Source organism: Etheostoma cragini, chromosome 17 (assembly GCF_013103735.1).
Source record: "Etheostoma cragini isolate CJK2018 chromosome 17, CSU_Ecrag_1.0, whole genome shotgun sequence".
In the NCBI taxonomy this organism is placed as follows: Eukaryota; Metazoa; Chordata; class Actinopteri; order Perciformes; family Percidae; genus Etheostoma; species Etheostoma cragini.
Genome location: NC_048423.1, coordinates 25386310 through 25403850, shown reverse-complemented (window position 1 = coordinate 25403850; position 17541 = coordinate 25386310). Strand labels below are relative to the sequence as shown.

At 41.8% G+C, this 17541-nt stretch overlaps 1 protein-coding gene across 2 annotated transcripts; it reads right to left on the bottom strand.

Moving 5' to 3' along the window:
- Positions 1-1405: 1405 nt before the first annotated feature.
- Positions 1406-17541, bottom strand: edaradd (EDAR-associated death domain). 2 transcript variants are annotated; one of them, XM_034897917.1, is made up of 6 exons: positions 17352-17541; positions 8451-8509; positions 7702-7744; positions 6724-6797; positions 4707-4755; positions 1406-3070 (listed from the first exon to the last, which is right to left on the bottom strand). In XM_034897917.1, exons 1-6 carry the CDS (start codon positions 17383-17385, stop codon positions 2682-2684), a joined length of 648 nt encoding a protein of 215 aa, XP_034753808.1. In that variant the 5' UTR covers positions 17386-17541; the 3' UTR covers positions 1406-2681. The 2 variants fall into 2 exon arrangements, with proteins under 2 accessions (XP_034753808.1, XP_034753809.1); XM_034897918.1 differs by having other exon boundaries at positions 6724-6794.

The following is a 17541-nucleotide window of genomic DNA, read 5'->3' as shown; positions in this document are numbered from 1 at the left end:
TATAAGACATCCTGCATCCAGGTCTTACAAGACATCCTGCATCCAGGTCTTATAAGACATCCTGCATACAGGTCTTATAAGACATTCTGCATCCAGGTCTTATCAGACATCCTGCATCCAGGTCTTACAAGACATCCTGCATCCAGGTCTTATAAGACATCCTGCATACAGGTCTTTCACAGACATCCTGCATCCAGGTCTTATAAGACATCCTGCATCCAGGTCTTATAAGACATCCATGTGAATAACCTGCAGCTCTGTTGCAACTATAAAGTCCATACAAGGCCCTCCTGCTTGTTTCAGATTACCTATTGGCTGAGCAAGCTGCCTTTCTGCTGACATCACTTGGGACTATATGATTGGTCGACACAGCCGTCTGTCAAGACCGTCAGCAGTCAAGATGGCAGCAGCTAGCGGGAAAATATCCCTTTTTATACAAAAATATGACAAAATAACTATTCATTTGTAGATTTATCATTCTGGAATCATTGAGCTCCGTTAAGTCACTAATCCATGCCGGATTAAACCTCGGAAGAGCTACGATCGCACCAAAGCCCTCTTTGGAAAGGTCCTGGTGTTAGCTATCATGCTAAAAACACAGGCAAGGTTAAAACCTTACGGAGAAGAGGAAGATCACGTGAGTTGATTTTTGGATTCATAATTATTTATTTTATTTTATGAAGACACTAATTCCATGATGGTTTAAAAATCTTCTGGATGGCCGAGAATCGCATGGAGCAGCTGGATAGAAAGATGCATTTCTTGCTTGTAAATAACAAAAAAAGGAAGTATATGCACTGTATTGATCTAGATATATTAATTATGAAATAAAAGATATAGTTTGGGCATTGTACGCAATGCAGTCAACTCCAGCCTACTGCATGCTGAATAAAAGGCTCTGTAGGATGCAATTCGTTGGAAGTGTACCAACTGACAGTCTCTATTTTCTCTAGGATTAGTACCTACTGTACAGACATGGGTCTATGCAGGAATCTTCTTGGGAATTTTCAGGAAATATTTGTAAATTAAGGAGCTGTAACAATAGAAAGTGTTTCCTATTACTAAGATAAACTAGGCATGCACTATATCACAGTGTTAATGCAGTTTGAATTTTCCCAGTCGGGAACTCATTTTTCCAAATACTCCGACACAATGCGTATCAAAATGTGATGGCTTCTTTTTCGGCCCATGCTGCACCCTTCCACCAAAGATGATGAGAATCAGGCCAGTCGTCCTTCTGTAACCCTGCTGACAGACAACAGACGGACAAACTGAATACATGACCTCTGGGCCAAGGTCATAAATCCAAACAGAATTCTTTATTATTTTCTTATTAAAAACAAAAAACCTGTCCTGACCTTTGAGGTTGATGTTGCTACTTAGTTGTCATAAAAAATACTCAAGCTTTTACAGAGTTTGACTTCTGTTTATTTCATACTGAGAAAAAGGTACAATAAAAAATTAAATTCAGTTTTTTCTTCAAACATAAAACAGAGAAGGACATATACCATTGACGTGAGCATTAAACACAGTTTGGGTTGGCTAATTTAGCTAATTTGAGTTTTTGATTTGGTAGAATATGTTATCTGGTTCGACCAAATTAATAGTGTTGCTCGATGCCGGAGTAACTCGCTGAGCAACTTCAAATTGTGCTCTCGCGAGATCTCTGGCTTTCAAGGGTGCCAAATTAAGGAGATAGCATTAAACAATTATTATTGTTGTGAATAATTTCTTTTAATTTGTTCTGATATTGTTCACATAGCTCCAATCTACAGCCTACAACCCTTTGGTGGCAACAATAGAACAACAGTAAAAGAGACACAGCCATGTGATTATTATCCTGCTAAAATTAACGTCATTTCAAAAATAAAACAAATATATTTACTACAAAATAAATACTCATTCCCTTTGCGCTTTATTTCCTATCTATACATATAGAGTCAGATCAACAGTAACATGACTAAAGAACTATTCACACAGGACTAGTATTTTGGGGAACTCTGTAATTTGTAAAGTAAAACTCCAGCGCAAACGTCCGACCATATTTGGCCAGTCAGTCACGTGGGAGTGTGCATCTCTGGGACTAGGCTTTAAGGGTCTACAGCCGTGCTAGTGGCTCTGTGAGGCGGCCCTTCTCCCAGGATCACCAAACTCACGAGGATACATCATCTTGGAAACATGAATGTCTGTACAAACATTGGTACTAATCCATATTTCACTGGTAAGGGAAAACTTTGACCCGCTGGTGGCGCTGTAAGAAACGTCAGGGCATCACCAAAGTCATGAGGATTCATAATCTGGGGATCACAAATCATAAGATAAGCCTTTATTGATCCGCAAAGGGAAAATTCAGCTGATTCAAAGAATGAATGTCTGCACATAATTTCAGGGCAGTCTATTCAACAGATATTGAGATATTTCGTTCCGGAGCAAAGTGGAGGAAGGATGTACAGAACAAGAGACACACCCCCCATGACACCATAGAGCCACACTGCTAGCATGGCTCCACATGCTGAACAATCCAAACTGTTCACCAGACGTCTTGGAAGTGCTCTCTCTTACAATCACTGGCTAAAGTTACTAATGATAACAATTTGGTACAATTTATCCAAGCTTATAAAGACGAAGAAACGCCTACGAAGTACAACCCTAAAGAAGAGAAATATACAGAGTCAAACGGGTTAATGAGTCTGTTGCCAGCGCGACGGCCAGTCCTTCTCTATCCAGCTCTGCAGCAGTCGCAGCACGTCGATGCGCTGGTAGATGCGGCAAAGTTCGGTGAGCTCAGTGACCGTCTTCTGGTTGTAGCGCAGCAGGAACTCCTGGGTGGGGCTGTGGGACAGAGAGCCCTGGGTCCGGTGCTCCAGCACCGTCAGTTCGTCGTAGCTCATCCCCCAGCGACTTGCAAAGTTCTTCCAGTTTTTGATGGTGCAGTGGTTGGGGTCCAGCTTGAGCCGCAGTAAGTCCAGGAGATCTTTGTCGTTCATGAGGTCACTGATCTTGGGCGGAGGGGCTGGGCAGCAGCACTTTTCACACGGGCTGCTTAGCATCTGCAATTCTTTGGGAAAGTCTGCGGGAGATTGAGTTAGTTCAAAAAAATGTGCAAAACTTTTGTTTGCAAATTACAGTATAATGACATTACATTTCAAATTTAAAAAGTTGAAATAATTTCTTGATTTATTACAGCTTCTGTCTCCTGACGGCCATCACGAAGAATGATCATTAAAGCAACTATGACAGCACTCCAATTTGATACACAAAGGAAGTTTATTTAGGATTATTGACTTTCAGGATCCAGCACACAACCTTCTAAGCTTTCTAAGTATCTACGTGAGTTGAGTGCATCCAGTCCTATCTTTCATCAGAAAGTATGGCCATATTGGATGTCCCATTACCCAGGCGATTGCCAACCCCCCCCTCCTAATTGTCTTTATTGCCAACTATCAAATACATTTTCCTGTTAAAATATGTAAGGTGCTGTCAAATCAATAACATTATCTTCTTAAATAGTGGCAACCGGTCAAATGGGGTAAGTAGCAGCAGATAAAGGTGGGGTTTACTGAGTAAATTAGAATAAGATATCATTCTGGAAACCCTCTGCTGCTGTTATGTATCATAATTCTACGATTGAAGGTCAGTGCTGCTGTGTCTGTTTAAAATGCTTGAGAGGCCAATGTGTGGGGATTGCCCCACGCTCGCAACATTAAGTGCCCCGAGTGTGGGAAAAGAACAAAGCGCATGCCTAAAGCCTCCGGCAAGGAAAACGGACAGCACGTCTTCTTCTTTTCTTTGATTGGCTAGTTGCTAAGTACTGTTGTTGTCATTTGCTTGTCGCTGGCAGAAGTTTTAAAGAAGTTGGAAGTCAGATTATCACCTGTGTTTAACTGTATCACAAATGGGAAATTGCATCCTGTCCAATTTGGTAATTGTGTGGTTTTGCATCTGTGCAACAGGCTAAAAAGGCCTTTTTTTGCTGTTATTACACAGCTTACACATTCATTAAGTTCTCAAAAAATGTCTCAATAAGGCTGATGATGCTGTGAATATTTCAGGTTACAGAGAAACTTTGGTAGTTTTTGCACATTGACCCTATTTCCCCCTGTTTGAGTGTCTAAGTGACTAACGGCGAAAGGTTTTCACATCGATCCAGTGTTGAGTGAGAAATGCTCAGAGATAACACTAAGCTATAGAAAGGGTGGCTTAGAGTTATCTGAACGTTTTTCACTGTCAGGGCTGAACATTTAATTCATTTCAACAAAGTGGATGAGTCACGTCACCTCCTGTGGGGTTTCAGAAGGAGACTTCTCCATGGAGAACATGGTCCACTTGGTTAGCTACATACCAAACAAGTGAAAGGTAAAAACCTATTTTTGTAGGATCCTTTTGATGATGCAGTCAGACACTGTGATACCATTCTGAACGTGTCAGTGGCACAAACAGGTCTAGTATACGCACACTGATGGTGTGTAGTTTTCCCAGAGGGTTACGTTGCAACCCGTTTCACGGCTATCCGCTGCAGCGCTCGCACTCAATACTGAACCAATATTTAGAACCAGAAATATTTGTCCTCAGTAGTCAATTAGGCACAAAACATAACAAAATATGGGCCAGTTTAAAAACAAAAACAAAAACCACCAAAAATACATGCATTTTTCATGGAGAATGATTTAGTCCTGATTTCCCTATCATTATAACAAAAAATATACCTGGTAATGTAGATGTTGGGCAGGTGCATTCTTCATCATCTTGAACTGGCTATGACACAGAGAAACACACATTATTACCACTTCACATCCATTGTAGTGTATTTTTCATCTGCACAAACTCAGTTGCAAACATGCCTGAGAACAGACTTTTCTTCAAAAGTTTAGATCTGGCAGGTGCACGTCTCCTCTTGTGCATGTTATGTGCCTCAAACATGGACCTGATGCCTTTTCACAGGCTTCTGCAATTTAAACATGTATCAACAAAAGCTGCACACTGCAGTACATCAAGACCAGGCAGAGTCGAGACACTACGCCTGGAGGGCGCATGTAGTGATGATTGGACGCACTGGAAGTTCTCCACTCACTTCTCACAGCTCACCTTTCCTGCATGTTCATTTTCAACAACGCTGGCTTTTTAGAAAGCTGCATGAAAGAAAATGACTTCTGTGTTGTCTTGCTCTGTTATTAGTAACACTCACAGCTGCACCTCCAGCTCAGTGGGACTAAACCACATCCTGTGTGTATGTATGTGTGTGTGTGTGTGTGTGTGTGTGTTCACAGCCTAAATTAGAAAGCACCCAGAGTGTGTGCATCTGCCAAGGTTGAATAGGCTTCCCACATTTGGTAGTTTTAATAACAAGAAAAGGTTTATACGCAACTAGAGCAGGTCTGCTGGATCAACTTGGATTGAAAGACACATGAAGTAGTTGGAGATGGGCAGAGGACAGCCAAGTACTTCATGTCCTATGGTCCTGTGATAAGGTGATGAACATGATAACCTATGTCTGACTGCAGGGCCCCAGGTTCCATTCAGCCCAAGAGGATTTGTTCTGGGAGATGGGTCAGTCCTAAACGGGATGGACAGACACATAAGACGCTGGGTCCAGACTAGTTTAGTGATAGCCAGACAGATTGTTTCAAGAGGATGGAAGAACACATCCAAGAACGGGCTTGTCAGATAGCTAAAGTGGCTGCAGTTGAAAAAATGTCATGCATATGTTTTGCTAGATTGAGTTTTTACACAAATAAACGTATAAATAAAAGTACCTGAGATTAGAGGGCTCCTAGGAGGTTATGTACTCTGGAAAGACGTATGTTATGTATTTATGGTGTCAGCATATTTGGTTGACAGTTTGTCTATTTTGTTGAAATGTTATTGTATTGAATATTATGTATATATGTACTGTATATTATTTAATCTTGTAACATTTAAATATTAATGCTAAAAAAGAAATCTGCATCAAGATGCTGATTGGTTGATGGCGGTCACCTATTCGAAGAATCCCTAACATATTACATAGTGTAGAGATCTTCAACAGGGGGCCCTGTCACGTGTACAGTATAAGTCCAACATTATTACATAATTTATAAAAACTTGCCGACAAAAATGAATAGCTTAGTATTCTATGTGCTAAAAAGGTGTGTATAAAGGCTTTGGGCCACCCACACGTCACTGTAGGCCCGGTTTAATATGCAACGTAAGGGGGTCCCTGGTCCGTCTCTCTGAGTTGAAGGGTCCTTGGCTCTAGTCCTTGGAAGACCCCTAATCTACTGCATGGATGAGTCCAGTATTTTTCATGTTTGACATGTTTTTATAAAGAAGGGGACTAAGTCTTTTCCTTCTGCTGCTATTGTGAACTTTTCTCATCTCATAGGCTGTTTATTATGCCACATGTTTCTTATTGACCAATCAGATTACGCCTCCGTATAACTGCCAACTGATAGCTGTGTCTTTTCCTGGTTTTTAAAGCCTGTTTCAGTAAAGTGATGTTAGACTGCTCCAGTTCTTCTATAAGCCTTTACCCACTTAGCCAATATATCCACATTATTGGTGAGTATTTGTCAAAACTCTCATTGTGTCAATATTTTGTGAAAGCACCAATAGTCACCCCTATATGGATATGGATGTATGTGGTAAAAAATATGGTGATATTTGATATTTTCTCCATATGGCCCAGCTCTGTGATCAGGGACTCATGTTTCAGACACAGGTTGCATTAAAGGGGCTGATACTGACCTGTCTGATTCTGTCTGCAGAAGACCTCAGGTATCCAGAGGGCATGGAGCTCAGGTGGAGGGTCACGGCGTCTGCTGGAGACACATTCTGATATCAGACCTCGGCAGCTGTACCTAGCGCTGACACATACGCTTACACCGTTCACCACAACAGACCAACGTTTCACATGTACTGCACATTCTCAAATAATGGCCTGGGGTAAGTTCACCTTCACAGCAGAGAGAGGCCTTTGGTCCTCTGGTTCAGGTTCAACGTAGAGACAGGCCTTTATTTCCGGCATTTCATTTCTATATTTGACATACTATTTGAAAGAAGACTCTTTTCTGTTGATTTAGCCCTTCCTCCATGTCTTACCTACTCATAGTCTCTTTGCTCAGTTTAGGATTTTGTATTTCTCCTTGCACCTAGCTGGTTTTTGTCATGTATGTAACTTGGCTGCTTAAACACTACTCAACTTTCAACATATTTCTACATTATGCAGTGAAATGCCTTTTTACTGGTACTCTGGCTTCTGCTTTTTCCCCAGTCGCTTGCACTTAGCCACGAGGTAGTGACGTGTACGGGACCCTGTACGGGACTCTCACATCGCCGCAAAACACAGTGACAAGTCTGATCCATGCTAATAGGAATGGCCACCGCAGCGTGCATCACCTTTTGTTTTGCAGATGGATTCGGGGATGGCTAACAGACAGTTAGTACTACTAGTTAATGCAGGTTTATAGTAGTACGTAGGATCTACGCAGAGCCTATACCGTAACCTACGTACTGGAAGTGGCCTACTGCCTTGTTCCCATTTATACTCGCTGGTGTGTCTGCGTTGTTCTAGGGTATCTCTTTATGAGAATTGCAGAGCCTGTGTGTGTGTGTGTGTGTGTGTGTGTGTGTGTGTGTGTGTGTGTGTGTGTGTGTGTGTGTGTGTGTGTGTGTGTACGTAAATGCTTAGTGAGATGAATCATTGTGGCTGTACTCCTTATTTACCGTTAGGATCTGTCACCTGCACTGGATAATTGGCCTCCAGCGACTGTGGGGGAGACAAGGGCGACAAGAGAATATTAGAGAGAGAACGAAGAAAGCTGAAGAGAACATATTCAGAACTTTTTAAGCACAGACGGAATTGCCTCCTTAGTATCAAGTATGAAAAAATGCCTCCTCATTCAATACCAAATTTCAATACCTCAGTCAGTGAGCCAATCAGCACGCAGTATGCTTCTACCAGGTCTAAAAATGTCTGTGATTGACTGTCTAACATTATGCGTTGTTGAGACACAGAAGAAACTCCATGTTACACAGAGAGAGCTCACGTAGTTGGAGCTGGAAAATACATAAAAAGATTTGTGCCATAGTGTTGTTTGAACGATCCCCAGCCCTAGCAGAGAGAAACATGTTAACTCTGTTTTTGAGAGCTTTGTGTTCAGTCTGTTCATAAGACTGAGGCAACAGTCAAGATGTAGTGTGTAGCTAACTGTCGAGGGAAATCACTCTCCTGTGTGCAAAGCTAGGGAAGAGCCTGCCAAAACCTGTTCTTCAATGGACCCTCGGGCGCTAGCAATCCCAGCCCAGTGTGCTCAGTTATGGTACATTTCTTAGCAGATTACTTTAAGACTCTGCTTTCTGAGGAAGATCAATGAGAAATCAGCAGAAAGCAAAGTGGATAGCAGACAAGTCAAGACAATGAGACAGTTAAACAAACACATGAGGGGAGAGGAGAGTAAAGAACAGATGCTCACAAATTCTGCCACGAAGCTGGTGGTGTCTGTGTCCTCCACAGGTTCAGAGCTGCTTCGGTCTGTTACAAAAAAGGAAAAAAGGCTTTAATGTTACGACTATATGCTGTCACATCATTCCTGCCACTTCCTACATACCCCCAAACTAACTGCAGAGATGCAGAGAAAAGCCCCATCCTCCAGCCAGGCTTTATTTTGGTCTGAGACTATGACGTAGTTTGGACATGATAATGTAGGCAGTGAAACTGGCTAGGGGTGACACATCATGAGCATTTCAAGGAGATAAACTGTCATATGGAAGGCAGCGAGACTTTCTTATGATATTGCTTCATGTCACGATCATCATCTACGCTACATTTGTCTGCCAAATAAATAGAAGTGTGAAGTTTAGGTGTGTGTCCCCTCCAGTGTTTAGTGCATGACAGCTTCTCAAAAACAATGAAATTACTGTTCAGCACCAACACTCCTAAATCAAATGCCCTCAGCACTGAAAAGGAATATTTGGAACCAGCACGGCTTCACGGATGAGTTGGGCGAGCAGCACAAAGGCAGCTTTTCAGCTCCAGAAAATACCTAAGTGGGGCCATGTGGGTCTGTGTCAGTCTACGTCACTGTACAGCCATTGTATCTAAAGGGCTCCAAATAAAGAATCACCTGGCCTTTCTTGGGTTCCACTCTATGACGAGGACACTTTATTTGGCATGGGGAACTAGAATACGGATTAAGTGATCCGGTGTAGAAAGGCTGTTTCCTTCATTCAGCTTTAATGTGTTCAGAGAGAGAGAGAGAGAGAGAGAGAGAGAGAGAGAGAGAATGACTGGAAAAGCAGCCTGCTTATATCAGCACACCACAAGATTTTTAAAGATTATTTTTCTGCCTTTACCTTTATTTGTTAGTGACAGGTAGGGCTGAACGATTTATCGTCATAAAATCAAAATTTCAATTTTAGGAATGTGATTAGCTTACCGTGTAATATTTAGTTTTGGTTTACCATTTCTTTATTTCTAATTTGATTATTATGTTTACTATTTATTATATTTTTCACAAGATAAATGCTGGAAGAATGTTACAGATTGTTTACACAAATGTCCTTTTTTCAGTTCATATCTATGTTCACATCCTTCCATGAGAATATTCAGCGGCTTTGATGGTGCATCATGTTATTATGCTCCATGACATGTTTTATCTGTTACACAGGGAATATTGGACTTCTGTCCACAACTCAAAGATCATCAGTGTACTGTCACAGAGAAGAAACTCAATCATATTCCCATTTCCCACGCTGACATCACACCCGTTACCTGTTTTTACGTAAAAAAGGACTCAGATGAATCGAGTATGAAGATAGTTGGCGATGACTTTAGTACTTGATAAATAATGTATTCATCTTTGCAGCTCTGGTCACAAACTCCACAGAGTACTGTGGCTGGGTACCAATACCAATATTGTGAATTCAGTACTGCTTCCTAAACAATGCTATTTTCTATACTAATTTTATAAAACAAATCAATAGCAACAGTACATATTACGGCATCTACTAACTTTACGGACCACGTATAGTCATCAGGCTTGTAGTACTCGAAGACCAAGATCTCTAAGGTATCGGTCTCCTCTCAGAATCAACCACATTCTTACGCGGCTTATCTCCAGACACAGATTTACAGACAGAGTAGGTCTAGACCACATTCTATCATTCACCAAGTCACAACAGTTCTAGTAATTCCCCCAAGAGCAAGCATTTAGTGCGACAGTGGAGAGGAAAAGCTCCTTATAGGGAGAAACCTTGGACAGACCCCTTGGTCTGTGGTCTTGGTAGGCGGTTTGGGTGTGTGTGTGTGTGTGTGTGTGTGTGGGGGGGGGGAGCACAGTGGCAATAACAGTCACATTAAAGATAATGGAACAGTGACTAAAAATGGTAGTAGGAGTATGTCATGGCAGGGCGCTGCAGGGTTCTACAATGATGTAACATAAAAACTCATCAGTGTAGCTCTGGCTGTCCACAGCTGAAAGTAGTCCCAAGCAGCTGCATTATCATATTTCCTTTCCTGATTTCAAATATCGGTTACATTTTTAAGTCTAGCTGTGGAAAGTGAGTTTTCATGTCCGGTCCTAATCCTAGACCGGCCTGTGGAGCAGAATCCTCAGCAAAGCCCACAATATAGGTTGTATTGACAACTTCAATACAATACAATTTGTTTTAGAATAATTTCCCCCTCTTCCGGATTGACAGAGTGCCCCCCTCCATGTGGACTGAGGGGGAGAATCTTGTAACTTGTGATCTTGAGAAACTGTCATATGAAGAATACAGGCAGAACTGGGATGCAGAAGTACCCGCCAGTCTGAAATAATAAAGGTGGAAAGAAATAAGGGTTCACTGTATTTTCTTGTATCAGCGTGGTTCTATGTAGTGCGGCTCGGCTGCTTGTCCCCCTTTTTTTCGTCTAGCTGCCACACACGTCCAGGTAGCGATGTGGCCTGGGCTCAGCCTGCACAACGGCTGCACAACGGCTGGAGAAGTGTGCACAACCGAGAGCCTGGGTGTCCATCTAACGTTTGTAAAAAGATGCCGCAGTGCCATCCTGAACCACCTAACTTGGTGGTTCAGGGTGTCATGCTGTACTGCAGCTTTACTGCCTAACGTTAAACTAAATGATACATCAACTCAAAGAATGTGCTAAGATCATTTTTCAACCTGTTGCACACTCCTTTCAAGCAATCCACAAGAAGAGCATGCTCAGGCTCGCTAGCAGCATCTTCTCTGACTCCATGCATGTTTTCAGTCATACCGACCTCTGCCTTCTGAGAGGCGATTTAGAGTCCCTTCGAGGCTTGAGAACTCTTTAAGACATCGGGCTGTCCTGTTGCTAAACCAAAATCTGTTTACTGACAATTCAGAACTTAATTGTAAACTGAAAGTACAGTTGTATCGAATCGTTTGTGTAAGATACATCTAATGATTTAGTAGAGTAGGCAACAACCAGTGTTTGGCCCATGATCCACACACACACACACACACACACACACACACACACACACACACACACACACACACACACACAGGTTCATTGACTTATAGTTAGATGCTCAAGTTCATCTAATGTAACTTCATGCTATCCTGCAAGAATAAGTCTAATCTTCAGTCAGGAATGCAGCCCTACCTCAACAACAGGTAACATTATAGTATTATTGTACACAAAAAGGAAACATGTTTCAAAGAAAACTTGGCAAGTGTTCTTAATTGCTGTGTTTAGAGCATTTAGCAAACCAGCCTTAAAAAATCCTGATTTTGCATGGGGGGGGGGGTTTGTAGTAGATGTAGTTTTTTAAACTACATCTACTCTCTGTGAATGTGGTTGGCTGGGAGCAGACTGTTAAAGGTTAAAATAACAAAGGTGAAGATGATCTTTATGATCTTCAGTCATCAGTGACTCTGAAAAGCCTCCCACATTTAAGAGTGCTCGTCATTACAGACACTGAACTTCCGATGGAGGCACATGCGCATCATTACAATGCTTTTAAACACACACACACACACACACACACGCACACACACACACACACACACACACACACACACAAACACCAGACAGCCAGTCTAATCACTTCAAGGGAAAATGAAAGGTAAATCCCCACCGTGACAGTTCTGTACACCAACCCACACATAACTACTAGGAAATGTTGACATGTTGCACTTGGCTCCAATTTGGTTTTCAGTCTCAATTTCTATAAAGTAATTAGTTATGGGGTATATGAGTATGGATATAATAATTCAAGGCTAAACACACTTTTTCTTTTCCGTTTTTGTTTTGACCTGCTATTGAATTCATTCAAACTAAACTCTTTATTATATTTTGCACGTAGATCTAAAGAAAATTCACTAGTGTTTCAGAGAACTTTAAAGGACTCCCCATATAATTAGCTTTCTATATCAGCCAATTAACAACAACATGACATTACTGCCACCCACTTCCCAAAGCAGGCATGGTCCTGGAACAGTTGTAAAGCTCATAATCATTCCGTTTCTATTCTCGTACCACTCAGTACAGCCTTCCATACTGTTTATCCCCACATTCGCACTGATTGGACAAACCCCTCCTGTGTGTCAAGCTGGCTCACCTGGGCTAATAGTACATTCTATTTGTACTCAGAGGTATGATTTTTCGAGGGCAAAGTCAGAAACAGGCCCCCCTGACGTCGGATTTCCGAGCTAGGAACTCGCACAACCACCGAGTTCACCAAGCTCAAAATCCAACATGGCAGCTCCGTGCATCAACAGTAGTGAAAGCTGTAGTAACAAACAGTTCTAAGCACTTCTGTCTTATTTGTGTGTCACTGAGTCCGTTGTCCACACAGTCCTGTCCAACGTCCATTGTCCGTTGTTGCTACGCTGTTTGTTTGCACACAAAAACAGAAGAAGGAGTTGTTATCAACTGGTTTTGCTTACAATGGCTAACCTGGCTGGAGCTAACCCCCCAACGATCAGTCGCAACGCAAGGAACACTCGGACCAGCCTGCCTGCCCCCGCTCCATGACCGGGTCTGACCACACTCCATTCCACCCAGCTGCTGCTGCTGCTCCTCATCTCGAGTAAAGACCTCCTCCTCTCGTCTGAAGACCCTGAACCCACCGTAACCCAGACCCTCTGGAAGTCTTCCTTGTCCTGAGCTAACAGGAAAATCCCACCGCAAATCTGCCTGCTCGGACACCCCATCCTCTGTTGTTAGAAAGAGAAGATGATGGCTGCGAACGAGCTGAAGCCAAAGAGAGAGTTTCCAGTGTCCTGGAAGGAGGTTTTTTGTCCAAGGCATAAAACATGTCTCATATGCAGTCATTGTAGGTGACTCAAACTCTATGACAGTAGAAATGAGGGTACAAGATCCTGGGGCTGCGGCGTTCACCCCCATCAGTTGTAGTCCATGGGGGGACAAACAATGCAGCGGGTCAGCAGTTTGAGCTGACCAAAAGGCTTTCAAATAGAAGTTTTTATTTCCTGTCCTATTCCTACACGGCCCGTGCAGAAGGGTTATGTAATACGGTAATATGTTTTGGAATCACTTCACCTTTTGGGGAATCAATATTTTTTTCCAACTTTAAATTTTTCCCAATTTCAAATGACAATGTCAAAATCTGTTTCATCTAAAAAGACACATTACTCTGTGTATTGATACTGTATTGCCACGGAATATCTCACCATACTGTGCTGTATCGATTTTTTCCGCCACCCCCAGTAATCACATGTCAAAAACATTAGTAGCAGTAAAAGGAGTTTGCATTTATTTGTTCTCATGTTAATTTTGACAGCCCTAATATATATATATTGTGATGTCATCAAATGTCTTCTTTTGTTTTAACAAGAGTACAAACCATAAATTTATTCATATTAATATAAGATAAGTCAAAGAATAGCAGCAAATCCTCACATCGAAGAAGTTGAAACCAAGGACTTTTTGGCAGTTGAGCTTGCAAAAATGACTTTATGAATGAATCAATCATGGACACAGGATCAATAGGACCGAATCGTTTGAGCTCCCCTACAGTTCTAACGTCTCAGCACATTCCACCTCAAGCATTAACTGTGACTGTGGGAATTACTTGCAGTAGAAACGCAGCAGACCTATCTCAAGTATAAAAAGCATTAAAAAAATACAATTTTCAAAAACTATCCAAGCTTGCAATAGGGTAACCACATAATGATTGTAATGTAAAAATAAGAAACTGCTCCCTGCGATGGGTTACCTTCTCAAGCAGTGAAGTAATAGTTGCCTGGAAAGAAGATCCACCAGAGTTCCCATATTCTAAGAAACATTATGCATTTCTAGGTAACATGCTCAAAAGTTCAAAACTACCAGTATATAACTTAACATTGCAGCCCTGGGTGGCAATCCCCTGTAATTATAGAGCATAAAGTATTAGGACTTACAGCCAGTTACCCAATTATCAAGTGTAAGTCCAACCCCAGATCAGTGGAGCATTGTTTCTCCCTCTCTGGGAATGCAGGGGCATGTGACTGCACGCTCTGGATAAAGTTCAAGAGTAGAACTATAAACCACATCAGAATACATTGCTGAGGGCCATAATTCCACACAGGTGAACCCAGCTTTCCTCCGTTCTGACCACCCATGTCTTCTGTGAGGCAGTTTGTAAGCAGCGTGTGGACTGGGTGCTTTATCCTGGCTTTGTTTCCACACATGAGTGGAGGTGAATAGCATGCCAATACCTGACCCAGGCCGCACTCAGGTCTAGACTGAAAGCAGCTACCCACACACACACACACAAACACACACACACACACACACCTTGTACAAACTCTGTGCTACATGTGTACATCCATAGCTGATAGTGGGTGGTGGGTGGGTCTGCCTCCATTACCTCTTTAATGCCATCTCACCCGATCTAAACGGGATATTTCTCCCCGATCTGAAGTAAAACGTACTTCTTTTTAAATATCTTAATGTACTGTGTTGTATCTGTGCAGTGGGTAACTTGGCTGAAGCAAATGCATCAACATTTTGGGAAATTCCCTTTTCACTTTTCTGTTGTGAGTTGGATAAGGTTCTATACCAACCTTATGTCTGCGTGTTAAGTACAGCGCTGGAATCAGACTGTGGTTAGCTTAGCTTAGCTTAGCATATCATTAAGACTGGAAGCAGGAGGAAACAGCTAGCCAATGCCTCCATAGTGACTAAAACCCAAACCTGAGTTACCACTCCTATCTGGCAACCCATGCGGCAGTCAAAGAAGTCCAGTTTCAGTGAATAGATCAACTTTTATCCAAACAGATCTAAATTAGTGCAGGCATTGAGCTATTTTAGTCAAATTAACCATTTCCCTCCCCTGTGAAGAGAAGGATGTCTTGGTTAACTACTTCTACTGTGACAGCTGCAGACCCACTTTGCCCTCCGTCTAAAAGCGGTGATGGTTGTTCTCTGACTTGAATGTGGTTGTGTGGCTCAGGTAGTCCTGACATTGCTCAGCTGTGATGTGAGGGGGCGACATCAAGACCTGAGCTATAAATAACTCAAATATATCCCAAGATGTCTTTAGGATTGCTTCAGAAGTAATCACAGTCATCAGATATGGGTTTACCTTGGCCGACCATTCCAACAACTAGACTGTTCCTAGCCTTTGTTACTTGAGAATATGTTTGCTTATGCATTAACCTTTCCATACGGCGTCCATATTAAGAAAAGGAAAATTAAAAAAAGTTACAACCGACTATCTTGACTTTCCATTTTAGACTTTGCAGCAGCCCCTTCCCACTGAACTCAAACTGCTCATGTTTAGTAATGGGGAAGGGAACTCGGGTGTTGACTCAGACCTTCCACCAAACAGCCATCAACACATGTTCATGTTCCACACAGCGTGTGAAAGGGAGTCAGGTGACTACAGGCAGGAAAACACCAAGAAAAATGATATCAATAACATCAGGTGTCCAGGACGCCATGACACCACGTTGGCTTCTCAGGTGAGACCGGTTCCTGACCCGAGGAGGATCTTACATTCTATGATCACACAGAAAACTGTGGATTTTAGATATGAGGAAAATATCCCATTGGGATTATTTTGACTGATATTGCAATTGCCATATGACTTACAATATTGGAGGGAAATATCATTTTTGTATCATAATTGTCCTTTCATTACTACATATTAAAATTAAAATTAAATTATTATAGTATGATATTTGGAAGATAAATATTCCTTTTCTCATCCCCCCATTTCAGAGAGAAATATTCTACGTTTTACTCCTCTACATTCATCTGACAGCTTTAGTTACTAGTTCCTTTAGTTACTAGTTCCTTTAGTTACTAGTTCCTTTAGTTACTAATTCCTTTAGTTACTAGTTCCTTTAGTTACTAGTTCCTTTAGTTACTAGTTCCTTTAGTTACTAGTTCCTTAAGTTACTAGTTCCTTTAGTTACTAGTTCCTTTAGTTACTAGTTCCTTAAGTTACTAGTTCCTTTAGTTACTAGTTCCTTTAGTTACTAGTTCCTTAAGTTACTAGTTCCTTTAGTTACTAGTTCCTTAAGTTACTAGTTCCTTTAGTTACTAATTCCTTTAGTTACTAGTTCCTTTAGTTACTAGTTCCTTAAGTTACTAGTTCCTTTAGTTACTAGTTCCTTTAGTTACTAGTTCCTTTAGTTACTAGTTCCTTAAGTTACTAGTTCCTTTAGTTACTAGTTCCTTTAGTCATTAAATCTGATGTTTTATTCTAAAGTAACCTAGCAACAATATAAGGGCTCCAGGTCCAGCTGAGATGATGATGTCATTAAACACCCAGCTGGGTGGATCCTTCACACTTTCTGCAAACACTTATACTTATACACACACTAATACTTTAACTACATTTTCCTGATGATACTCACACAGTTTTACTGAAGTAACGTTCAACCCCCGTTGAAGACCCCTAGTAGCCTATAGACACGTGAACAGAGTAGTAGCAGTAGTAGTAGTAGTAGTAGTAGTACTATCTGTCTGGAGACTTTTCCACTGTTAGATTAGAGGAAGGCATTTTGTTTTTCTGTTGTAGTCGAGTTTGCGGACGGCTATACATACATACATACATATACAGTATATATATATATATGTAGTTTTTTGGTTTGGTGCGAGCTAACCTTTAGAGAACCCTAAACTAACGTTCCCTAAACGTTCTGTGTGAGTGGGGTAACCAGCTGTTTCCCCCAAACTAACGGTGCACACAAGTGTTCTAACTGGAAACACATAGCCTGTTTGAAATATAATTACTGTTACAATATTAATAAATATAAGGCACCAGACCAAACTCAGGAGGTCTGAAAGGGAGAGTTCGACTTTGCTTTAAATTCCACCTTCACCACTGGAACATCTGTCTGGGTACACCAGCTCTCACGGACGCAGAGTCCGGACTAATCCCTGTTTTACTTACCGAAGGGTTCCTTATAGGCCCGCAAGGTGCTCATGTTGGATCTGCAGGGACCGTCTCAGGGGGGATAGAAAGAGTCCCGGGGTTCGAACCAGAGCGGAATGCTCCTTCAGTGGGAGGGAGGAGGAGGTGCCGACGGCGGCCGGCGGCGGCAGCTCAGCTCGCGCTAATGCAACACCTTGCTGATGAAAAG